Source organism: Piliocolobus tephrosceles, chromosome 10, assembly GCF_002776525.5.
Source record: "Piliocolobus tephrosceles isolate RC106 chromosome 10, ASM277652v3, whole genome shotgun sequence".
Taxonomy (NCBI): Eukaryota; Metazoa; Chordata; class Mammalia; order Primates; family Cercopithecidae; genus Piliocolobus; species Piliocolobus tephrosceles.
The window spans coordinates 66,169,716-66,182,316 of record NC_045443.1 but is presented as its reverse complement, the minus strand read 5'-3'; the positions used below and the strand labels follow the sequence as shown (position 1 = coordinate 66,182,316).

Here is a 12,601-nt window from a genome sequence, read left to right as displayed (position 1 = left end):
TCTAGTTCTTGCCCATTTCCAAGGGAAAATGAGCTGTACATTTCTCCTGTGTGTCTCCCCATCTGGACACAGAATTTGTGTCTCAGATTTTATGTCTTGTCATTTGTGTAGTATCTGAGCGTTTTTCAAATTTTCATTTTTCTTTTAATATAATAGTGTTGGCTCTCTCTGCGTCTCTTGGGGTCTACCAGTCTCTTTTTCAATGTTTCCACTTCAGCATATAGAAATCAATAACATTTTCTGGTAAAACAATTACTTCCCTCTTAAGTGAAAGGTTTGGTGGTGTGTAGACAAAATATTGTAAAGACGTATACAAGCTAAAGCACGCTTTTATTTGGCTGGTGAGAGGGGTTTTCCTTTGAATATAAATTCCATACATAAGCATGGTCTGTGTTTGCCCAGTAAGAGTGCTATTCACATACACCAGGCTTCCATAGCTGGAATAACCATCTTTAGGTTTAGTTAAGAGTCATATGAAAGTAAGTCTTTGGGCCTGTAATCTCAGCACTTTGGGAGGCCAAGGCGGGCGGATCACTTGAGATCAGGAGTTTGAGACCAGCCTGGCCAACATGCTGAAACCCTATCTCTACTAAAAATACAAAAATTAGCTGGGTGTGGTGTCAGGTGCCTATAATCCCAGCTACTTGGGGGGGCTGAGGCAGGAGAATCGCTTGAACCCGAGAGATGAAAGTTGCAGTGAGCTGAAATGGTGCCACTGCACTCCAGCCTGGGCAACAGAGGGAGACTTCAATTAAAAAAAAAAGAAAGCGAATCTTTGGGTTATATGATGAATGAGGGTCAAACTGGAATATAAAGACTTTCAGACATTTCTTCAAATGCAAATTGTTCTTCCTTTTTCTATATTTGAGGGTAAGCAGACCGCAGGTTAACTGGAGCTTTGATTCAGCTGCAGCACACACTGATACATAGGTGATGTTCAAGTACCTGAGGCCGCCGTCCAAAATCACTGTCATGTGACTGTCAAAAAAGTCCAATCTGTTCTATTAAAGTATAACTGCTTCTAGCCAAGAAGAAATTTGCTGCCTTTTTTTAAAGGGTACCATGACATTTTTTTTTTTTTTTTTTGAGGCAGAGTCTCGCTCTGTCGCCCAGGCTGGAGTGCAGTGGCAGGATCTCAGCTCACTGCAAGCTCCGCCTCCCGGGTTCACACCATTCTCCTGCCTCAGCCTTCTGAGTAGCTGGGATTACAGGCACCCACCACCATGCCCAGCTAACTTTTTGTATTTTTAGCAGAGATGGGTTTTCACCGTGTTAGCCAGGCTGGTCTCGATCTCCTGAACTTGTGATCCGCTTGCCTTCGCCTCTCAAAGTATTGGGATTACAAGTGTGAGCCACCATGCCTGGCCTCTATTTAACCATTATATCCAATGTTAAAGAATGGTGTAATGTTAGCCGGGCACAGTGGCTCACGCCTGTAACCCCAGCACTTTGGGAGGCTGAGGCGGGTGGATCATTTGAGGTCTGGAGTTCAACAGCCTGACCAACATGGAGAAATCCTGTCTCTACTAAAAATACAAAAAAGGCTGGGCATGGTGGCGCATGCCCATAATCCCAGCTACTTAGGAGGCTGAGGCAGGAGAATTCCTTGAAGCTGGGAAGCGTAGGTTGCAGTGACCTGAGATCGCGCCATTGCAGCCTGGGCAACAAGAGTGAAACTCCATCTCAAAAACTCCATCTCAAAAGGAAAAAAAAAAAAAAAAGTGTAATGTCAATTTCAATGATAGCTTTGCTTCGTTTTTTATGCACTTGATTTTCTTCAATTTGGTTAGTTTTGGAGAAGTCAACAAAAAATACAAAAGATGCCAACAGACACACCATCCAGCACAAGCTACCTTGCTGAAACACATGGATTTTCTAAGTGGTAGGAAGACTGTAAACTAGCTCAGAGCCCTGAAGAAGGAAATAATATGCATAGCTTCTTCCCTCACATATTCCGGCTTTGTGGAACAAAGTTGAAGTAAGACTCCAGAAATTCATCTAATATATGTTTTTCCCCCCTGCATAGTTTTTCTTAATCCAAATAAGAGGAAAGGAAAGAAAGCCAGACCTGGTGGCTCACATCTATAATCCCAGCACTCCTGCAATTTGGGAGGCCAAGACAGATCACATGAGCTCAGGAGTTCAAGACTAGCCTGTGCAACATGGTGAAACCCCACCTCTACAAAAAAAATACAAAAATTAGCCAGGTGTGGTGGTGTGTGCTTGTAGTCCCAGCTACTTGGGAGGCTGAGGTGGGAGGACTGCTTGAGCCTGGGAAGTCAAGGCTGCAGTAAGCCCTGATCACACCACTGCACTCCAGCCTGGTTGGCAGAGCAAGACCCTGTTAGAAGAAGAAGAAGGAGAAGGAGAAGGAAGAAGGAAGAAGGAAGAAGGAGAAGAAAGAAGAAGAAGGAGAAGAAAGAAGAAGGAGAAGAAGAAGAAGAAGAAGAAAAGAAGGAGAAGGAGAAGGAGGAAGAAGAAGAAGAAAGAGGAAGAGGAAGAGAGGAAAGAAAGAATTAATGTTTGTTGATCCTCCTGTTCTGTGTTACTTACATTTAATCCTCACAACCATCCTGGGTTGTGGTATATTATTCCCATTTCATAGGTGATAAAATTGAGGCTTGGGAATGTTTAGTGACTTGAGAACTAGAATTCAAATCAAAACCTCACTGGTTCTTTCTGTCACACCAAACTATGATGATGGGTACACGCTATGCTTATCACATATCAAAGGACCTCCTAAGGGGGGCACAGTGTAAATAGCTCTTCAAAATAATGCCACTGAGGCTGAATGTGGTGCCTAACACCTGTAATCCCAGCACTTTGGGAAGCTTAGGCAGGTGGATTGCTTGAGCCCAGGAGTTCAAGACAAGCCTGGGCAACATGGTGAAACCCCATCTCTACAAAAAATACATTAATTAATTAAATAAAACAGAATAATGCCACTGAAACCCAAGGAATAAATGCATAATCAGGTTACCAAATTATTACCAATTTATGATTGGGTACTACCTAAAGATCAAAAGGATATATATCAAGCAGTAGGAATAAATATAAATGGAACTGTGTTTAAAAAAGAGAAGCCAAAGAGGAACACACGATGTGAAAATAGAAGTTTACATAGTTATATAGAGAAAGGGAGAAGGAAATGTGGCATTTTCCTCCTCAGGAGGCAAAAAATGAAGAGTCAGGAATTAAATAGGAAAGAAAGTATAATAAAAGGCAACCTAGGTTAGATAGAAGTTTGTTTAAAGTTCAAGATAAACATTGTTTTGCTAAATGCCAACTTTTTTTTTTTTCATTTTAATCATTCCTGGGGGAAACTGTTATGTGTGCCTCATATTTTTCTGCCCTAATAAATAATAATTGAGCATAGCTGTTTCGGGAGAGTTCAAGGTCGCCTTACTGTTGTAAGAGAACTTACTTCGTTCTCATTTATGTTATTGGGGGCTTAGGCAGCTTCACCTTAAGGTAATATGATTTGACCCTGGAGTAAACAAACTAGATGTGAAATGTAGGATCTAAAATAAGAAAGGTCTTAAAATAGAAATGGCCTTTTAAAAACCGTACTCCTGAAATTTTGAGAGGGGCTCTGGAGACTATCATGGGTTGACGGCTAGCTGGACCACTTCGTTGGCTGTGTGAGCTTGAAGAGATTATTTTAATAAGCCAGAGCCTTCATTTTTTTCATCTGTAAAATCATGATAATAATTGATGACACAGAGCTGATACGAGAATTTAATGAGAAAATACACATTTAGCAGTTAGTACAGAGCCTGGAATATACTAAGTGCTCAATAAATACTGGCTGCTGTTACTGGTCCATTGATTCTATGCTTCCAAGAAGCCTTGGGATTATAATTTTGCTTCCCATGTAGTTTGACCACAAGACAAAACTATTGAGTCCCTTGCGTAGGTAAATATTTTGTTGTAACTAATACATTGACACCGTTTTTATTTAGAATTTGGAATCCGCCAATGGTTGTAATAGTTTGGTGATTGAGTAAATAACTTGGAAGTGACAGGAATGGATCTTAGGTTATCATCTGTGTTCTCTCACTGTGATAATACATGCTGATATAAATGGACTGTTCAACAACAAACAAATTTAAGCTACAAATCAAATTAGTAATTTTGACTATATTTTAAGTTACATCAAAAATAAGTTTTCTTTTCCCTCTCTAACACTTAATATTAACTCAAAACTGAGTTAGCTAATAAATATTGCATATATTTTTCTTAAATATTTACAAGAATTTTTTATATGCCATAAAATATGGCATTAATATTTAATTTTATTTTTGTCTTGCAGGTGTAAAGGGTCAAGTTTTTGATCAGAATGGAAATCCATTACCCAATGTAATTGTGGAAGTCCAAGACAGAAAACATATCTGCCCCTATAGAACCAACAAATATGGAGAGTATTATCTCCTGCTCTTGCCTGGGTCCTATATAATAAATGTAAGTATGCAATGCTAGTTATTGTTATTAAAATATTATAGAACTCGTAATACCTATTCACCCAGAAGGAATCCAAAATAAGTCTAGGAAGTTCAAAAGTAGATCCATCAAGACAGAAAGAAAGGATAGTGTCAGACTTGCAATTGGAGTGGGTGGAAGAAGTGGAAATTATAGGGAAAAAAATATAAAAATTCATATTTTTTTCCCTGATGGCAATTTTTTTTAAATAGAAGCCAAATCCTATTTCTTGTGATATCTTTCCTGATTAAAATGTAACCTCATTAATAAAAAAGAATAAGCAATGTAGCAAAGGTAGTTGATAGTTTCCTGGAATACAATACAACACCCATTCCATGGCATACACTTTCTACTATAAAAAATGAATTGGGAAAAGTTCCTTAGAAGTCATTTTATAAGTGAAATCTGATCCACAAATTTTATCACTATACTCAGCAAATGATAGACATATTTTGCAGCCCTTTTTTCAATTGATGCAAGTAAAATTTCAGTTTTTAATTCCATAAAACACATATTTCTGAGTCATTTTATCCTAAGACAGGAAGGCCTGGACTAATCTGAGCCGGAGTGGATTTATGTGAAAGAACTAAATGAAGCAGTATTGATTTAGTTGGCCAGATTTTGCCTCTTTCTCTTTGATGTGACTTTCTCTGAGAAATCAAAGGTTCTTCTACTTTGCTTAGTGGGTCTCATGCCAATCATGAGCTAATCCTGGGAGAAGGTAGTCATCTATTCTGTCGTGAAAACTGAGTTGGCATTTTATTATTTCATCTTGATGACATCATGGAAAAAACGTGGTTTTTAGTTTATAAAACTACAGAATTCAGAGCCTCCCTGCTCCGTGGGTTCTCCCCGAGGTGCCTGGATGTGAGGCTTACCAATTGCTAATGCTTTTAGGAATTTCTACCCCTACTGAGAAAATGGACAGAGCTTGAAAAATCTCAACTCACTGTGAATCTTTGTCTAAAAAGGCCCTTTCTTTTCCTCCTATTTACTGTGATATTTCTATTCTATTTAAAAATATGGTTTTCCTTGTAGTGAATCTAATTACTTGCACGCAACCTCATAAATAAGGCACACCTTTAGAATAAAGTTATGAATTGTTAATTCCCCATTAGTTAGGCTAACACAGTACACAATGACTGTAAGTATTAGTTCTGGGACAAGATTTTTGAAGGTAAGACTCTGGACATTGAAATGAATGTGTAAAATACATACCAGTGAGTGGTTATGTAAATGTCATTCCCCATTTTTTCCCTTCTCCACCATATATAATAAAAGCATTTCTCAGTAGACATTGCCTGTAGTTAGTTTATCATTTGTCTTACTTGTCCTGATTATTTCCTCCACTAAAAAATAAAAATAAATAAATAAATAAATAAATAAATAAAAATGCCTAACCAAAGATTCAGGCTGATATGAACAAAACCAGGTAAAATCAGCCTAACTGAAGATTCAGGCTGATATGAACAAAACCAGGTAAAAATCAAAGCTTTTAAAGGAGGCTGGGTGTGGTGGCTCATGCCTGTAATCTCAGCACTTTGGGAGGCTGAGGCAGGTGGATCACCTGATGTCAGGAGTTCAAGACCAGCCTGGCCAACGTGGTGAAACCCCGTCTCTACTAAAAATACAAAAAATTACCTGGGTGTGGTGCTGTGCACCTGTAATCCCAGCTACTTGGGAGGCTGGGGTAGGAGAATCACTTGAACCCGGGAGGCAAAGGTTGCAGTGAGCCAAGATTGAGCCACTGTAGTCCAGGCTGGGTGACAGAGTGAGACTCTATCTCAAAAAACAAAAGAAAGAAAAGTTTTTAAAGGAAGCAATAGACTTGTAGGTCAGCTGAAAAATTAGTAAGTTGAGAAAATAATTCTACTTGTAAATAATCTTGATATCCAAGGAGGATGTTAAATACACACTTGGGACAAAGGGAAACAGTTAACTCTTTACCTTTGTGCCCCATGAAAAGGATGGTGGCAGAAACATCTGCTGCTTCCTTCTCTTGACTTACATCGCCAGATAAGGTACCTGTCTGTCCTTATTTCGTTTTGTAATTTTTGGCAACAGCATTCACAACACTGGTCTCTGTCAACAGGCATTGGATAACTCAGCCTGCAGGACCAAATCTGTTGCTGGCCCAGAGGTCTGGCAGATGATTATGTGCATTGCACAAAGGCTGCATTTTAGTGGTGGATATCAGTGTTTTCAGTGTGGGCACCACGAAACATCTTAAGTCACTCATATAATTGTCTCTTGTTTCTTCTCAGGTTACAGTCCCTGGACGTGATCCACACCTCACAAAGGTGATTATTCCAGAGAAATCGCAGAACTTCAGTGCTCTTAAAAAGGATATTCTACTTCCATTCCAAGGGCAATTGGAGTCTATCCCAGTATCAAATCCTTCATGCCCAATGATTCCTCTGTACATAAATTCGCCAAGCCACTCACCGGCAACAAAGCCTAGTTTGTTCTTATTTTTAGTGACTCTTTTGCACATATTCTTCAAATAAAGTAAAATGTGAAACTCAACCCACATCACCACCTGGAATCAAGGATTGCTCACTCCAGGTTACTGCAACCCCAGCTCACTCTAGTGGGACCTTGAATGGAGAAACTCCACGATCTTCCTGAAGAAGAGAAATGGATGTTTCCAAATTCCATAGTAAGCAATACGTGGTGATAATGAAAGGAATGATTCAGTCTTGATGATGAATGGAACACACTTACCTAACAAGTACTGCTCATTTACACTCAAATTAATCTTGAAGTAGTCTTGAAATTTGTAAAAAAAAAAAAAAAAAAAAAAAACTTGAGAAGCAAAAAAGTGCCTGCAAAAAGAAGATCATTTCGTATACAGAGAACTTGATGAATATAAGCAATGAAGATGAACATTTATCGATCTTCTACATACAAGACGTCACCATGAGGCCAGGTGCAGCGGCTCACGCCTTTAATCCTAGCACTTTGGGAGGCCAAGGTGGGCGGTTCACCCTGAGTCAGGAGTTCAAAACCAGCCTGACCAACATGGTGAAACCCCGTCTCTACTAAATATTAGCGGGTCCGTGGTGGCAGGCACCTGTAATCCCAGCCTCTCAGGAGGCTGAGACAGGAGAATCGCTTGAACCCTGGAGGCGGAGGTTGCAGTGAGCCAAGATAGCGCTACTGTACTCCAGCCTGGGCGACAGAGTGAGACTCTGTCTCAAACAAAACAAAACAAAAAAACACCTCACCATGAGTGAGAAGAGATACTAAGTGCCATATATAATTAGTTCTCAGAAAAGGGAGAAATGATCATAGGACTGGGAATTGTTTTGCAAATGTTCTAGGAGAAGTGAGAGAAAATACGTAACCATGTCTCAGTGGCCCAAGAAAATACTGGCCTGAAGGGATAAGATTGTGTCTCTCTATAGAGCCTCAGAGCATACAGGTCAATTAAGTAAGCTCCTCGCCCTCCAGAGCCAAGTGTCCCTAGCTTTTGGCACCTGGATGCCACAGCCCTCTGTTAGGCTGATGACTCCAAAGGTGTAACTCTAGCCTCTTGCCTGAGCTTCAGGCTCATGTCCCACTGCCGACTGGACACATCCACCTGGATGTGACTCACAGGTACCTCAAACCCATCATGTGGAGTTACTCATCCTGTTCCCCCTAGAGCTGCTCTTCCTGCTGCATTCTCTCTCTCAGTTACTAGGACCGCCAAGCTAGGAACCTGGGAGTCATCCTTGATACTTTCTCTTCCTCCTCAATCCTGTGTATTCAGCAAGTAACTAAAAGTTGGTGTTGGCCGGGCGCGGTGGCTCACACCTGTAATCCCAGCACTTTGGGAGGCCGAGGCGGGCAGATCACTTGAGGTCAGGAGCTCAAGACCACCCTGGCCAACATGGCCATCTCTACTGAAAAAAAAAAAAAATACAAAAATTAGTCACGTGTGGTGGCACATGCCTATAATCGCAGCTAATGGGGAGGCTGAGGCAGGAGAATCGCTTGAATGCAGGAGGCAGAGGTTGCAGTGACCCGGGATTGCGCCATTGTACTCCAGCCTGGGCAAAGAAGCAAGACTCTGTCTCAAACAAACAAATAAACAAAAAGATTGGTGTTAATTATAAATATTGATGAATTCTGCTCGCTGTTCTCCATGGTTGTCAACACTGCAAAGTTGAGACCTCATATCTCACCCACACTGCTGCAACAGCTCTACTGGTCCCTTGCTCCCAGCCTTCTCCTCCTCAGTCCATCCTCCACACAGCACTGGGGAAGGGGAGTCACTTGAAACAAAAGTCAGCAACTGGTTGTAGTTCATGAACACAGAGCTGTTTGTGTCCCCTGTATCTGGAATGCCATTATGACCCAACACGTTTTTTCTTTCCTACTCCCCTTAAAACTCAGTTCAGGTAGCAGCTGCACTAGGAAGCCTTGGCTGACCATAATCCCATTCAATTCCATTCCACCTCTTCGCAGGCAGTCTGGGGTTAGGGACCCTTCCTCTGTGCTCCCCAAAATAAACTGGTTATCTCTACTGTTGGATTTACATCATTGTATTATAATCTTCTACTTGCATGTGTGCCTTCTCTAGTAGAATGTGAGCTTTTTGAGGCCAAGGTCTGTCTGTTTGAAAAATTCATAGTTATATCCTCAAAGCCTAGCACATAGTAGGTACTGAATGAATGAATGAATGAATGAATGAATGAATGAACAAGGGGTGCCAGGAGACTGCTACTCCCAGTCCTTCCCAGAAGCTGCCTAGGGCTCTGAGTCATTTTATGAAGCTAGGTCTTATGCGTAGGCAATCTCCAGCTCACTGTGAACACTGACAGAAGACTGTTTTCATGTCTATAATCAAGAATTCCAGATACATTCCTTTTACTGGACCTTGAATTGACCCTAAGGTTGGTAGTAAAGGTATTATGTTACCTCTTAACAGCACTGCAAACTACCTTTTATTATCAGAAAAAAATTTTACCATTAGGACTCAATTTGAAGTACTAATGTTTCTCAAGTTCTCCACTATGAGAGTTACCCGATATTAAACCGTTACCTGTAAGAATTAAGGGGGAAAGCAGTAAACAGAAAAGGAAAAAAAAAAAAAAAAAACAATAGCAACTCTGGTGAGCAGATTCCCTTCCTTCCTTCCTTCCTTCCTTCCTTCCTTCCTTCCTTCCTTCCTTCCTTCCTTCCTTCCTCCCTCCCTCCCTCCCTCCCTCCCTCCTTTCCCTCCCCTCCCCTTCCCTCCCCTCCCTTTCCCTCCACTTCCCTCCCTTCCCATCCTTCTTTCTCTTTTTTTTTACTTCATCCCCAGTGTCATAATAACATAGGCCAATTTCTAGAAGTGCAGTGTATTACTCGTGGAAAGTGAGTTGCCTTGGTTCTTACCTTCAGTTGAAAGTTCTACGGGATCTAGAAATTGTACTGGCAGGAGATTTCCAGAAACCATACTGGCAGGAGAGTGAGAACCACAAGGAGAATGAAGAGCTACAGAAGCATTTAGGCCATTTCTATGCCAAGCTTATTCTACATGCACAAAATTATACATGTTAATATAAACAAAATTTGGAGGCTTCTTTAAACCATTTATAAAATCTGGTAACTTGTGCAGCAGCAATAGATAACCAAAAAAAAAATCTCATCATAATCTGAATATCTTGATCATTTTTATTTAAAGTAGTAGTAATTTATTATATACTTGAAAGTACATAATATTGCAAAAATGACTTTGGTATATTACAAATAAAACTACATAAGATGAAACTTGAACAATTTTTTATCAAGCCCCAAACAATTTTTCAAGCCCCAAACAATTTTTCAACTGGGCATTGAATTTTAACTTTTCTAAGATAGCAATTTTTGAAGGGACACGAACTAAAATCTGAATTCGTTCATGAGCCTTAATGTAAATCTCTTGCTGAAATAATGTTTTTAAAAACAGAATTTAGTATCAGACTCAAAATCATTTAAAGACTAACAAAACACAATCATGGTATTCTGTGGTCAAACCAGGTACCCAAACCACCTCCCTGCCCAACACCTTTCCTGCTGTTTCCTTCCCTCTTGGGCTGGTGGTTATGCTCCTCCAGCTCTACGTTCAGCTATAATTCCTTTTATAGAGAAACCAACATGATACACACTTTCATGATGGGAGAAAAATGTGGGAGTGAAATGACACTTAGAAAGCAGCAGTTAGGCGCGTTGGCTCATGCCTGTTATCCCAGCACTTTGGGAGGCTGGGGCAGGCAGATCACTTGAGGTCAGGAGCTCGAGACCAGCCTGGCCAACATGGTGAAACGCCATCTCTACTAAAAAAAAAAAAAAATACAAAAGTTAGCCGGGCATGGTGGCGGGCGCCTGTGATCCCAGCTACTCGGGAGGCTGAGGCAGGAGAAACCGCCTGAACCCAGAAGGTGGAGGTTGCAGTGAGCCAAGATCGCATCACTGTGCTGCACTCCAGCCTGGGTGACAGTGAGACCCCGTCTCAAAAAAATAAATAAATAAATACAATAAAATAAAGAGAAAAGGCAGAAGCCCTGGATTCAAACCCACTACACATTCAGTTTCCTTAGCTGTAAAATGGAGACCCCACTCCACCCCCGCTGAATGGTGATTCTGACTGTTAGAAATAGTGGTAAGAGATGCTACATTTTTGGTGCTTGCTCAGGTTTAGGAAGGATAGTTAACACTCAGGTAATAACTATTTTGAAGGCAGAATAATATACCTTCTTAAAGAGTATACCTACTCAAGTGTTGGTAAATGTTGACATGACTGAATCTAAATGGCAAAAGAGTCTTTTAGAAAAACATAAGTCCCTGCAGATAAATGAGAGTGTTGATTTGGATGCTTAATTTAATTACATTCAGACTTGAACTGTTGGATGTATTAGAAATGTTAAAAGCTTTTTCTCAACATTTCCAAAAGTCTTTCCAAGAAATCAGTGTTATGTTTTGTTCCAGAAGCAAATTTGCATTTGTGGTCTGTTTCTACAAATGGTATAAGTTAGCTCTATGTTTAGAAAGTAAAAATATCTGATATTAGATTGGAAGTATCTCTTCCTGGGGAATCCAGAAAGGTAAGCATATCATATTGTCTTACTGCAACAGATAAGTTGCTTATTGAGAACTCTGGTTGTTATTCTATATGGTAACAATATAGTTGATGTATATTTTATGATAGATCCTTTATATTTTCCTCATGACTTTGGAAGGGGGAAGGGGGAGAAAATTATGATGACCATACTAGTTAAAGAGGATTGAAAGTCCACAGTACTGTATCTAAAGTAGAAGTTTGGGTTTGTTATAGACTTTATATCGACTAATAAGCAGATACTGTACAGTATTGCTCACCATTTTATCATACTTTTGCATATGAACTACTCCATAGCCTTTTATAGATGTTTTATAGCTGATTTTACCAGTTTTCCTGGTAACTTGTTTTTCTTTTCTTTTTTGAGATGGAGTCTTGCGCTGTCACCCAGGCTGGAGTGCAGTGCCGTGATCTCAGCTCACTGCAGCCTCCGCCTCCCAGGTTCAAGCAATTCTCCTGCCTCAGTCTCCCAAGTAGCTGGGACTACAGGTGCCCACCACCACACCTGGCTAATTTTTTGTATTTTTAGTAGAGACGGGGTTTCACCGTGTTAGCCAGGATGGTCTCGATCTCCTGACCTCATGATCTGCCTGCCTCTGCCTGGGCCTCTCAAAGTGCTGGGATTACAGGTGTGAGCCCCTGTAATCTTTCTTTAATACTATAACTAAGAATTTATTAAAATGCACAAATTGTCTAAGACTGTAAAGTTTATTGGGGAGAGGCCATGACTACCTCTGAATTTAGTAAATTTAAAATATTTCTGATTCGCAATAAAGAACTAATATTCATATAAATAATATATCTTTTTTCCCATTATGTTACCTGAAAATAAGTACTTATACAAGTATAACAAAGTCCACTAAAAATAACATTACCACCAAATAAAACTTGGGAAAGACCAAATTTAATGACCTTTTATGAGGCAATAATACTGCAACAACTCTTCAAAGTCCAGACAGTTCTTCCAGAACATGTTATATATATTATATATAACACATTCCAAATTAATTTGTGTTGTGGGGCAGTGTGTTCCATGGACAAGATGATGGATGGAAA

At 40.1% G+C, this 12,601-nt stretch overlaps 1 protein-coding gene across 3 annotated transcripts in view; it reads left to right on the top strand.

Annotated features, from left to right (window-relative positions):
• Positions 1 to 12,339, top strand: part of CPM (carboxypeptidase M) — a 110,318-nt gene extending 97,979 nt beyond the window's left edge. For all 3 annotated transcript variants that reach the window (XM_023195337.1, XM_023195336.1, XM_023195335.1), the window contains exons 8-9: positions 4,313 to 4,461; positions 6,744 to 12,339. In XM_023195337.1, coding sequence (XP_023051105.1) covers positions 4,313 to 4,461; positions 6,744 to 6,986 — 392 coding nt within the window. In that variant the 3' untranslated portion in view covers positions 6,987 to 12,339. The remainder of the gene's footprint in view (positions 1 to 4,312; positions 4,462 to 6,743) is intronic.
• The last annotated feature ends 262 nt before the right edge of the window (positions 12,340 to 12,601 follow it).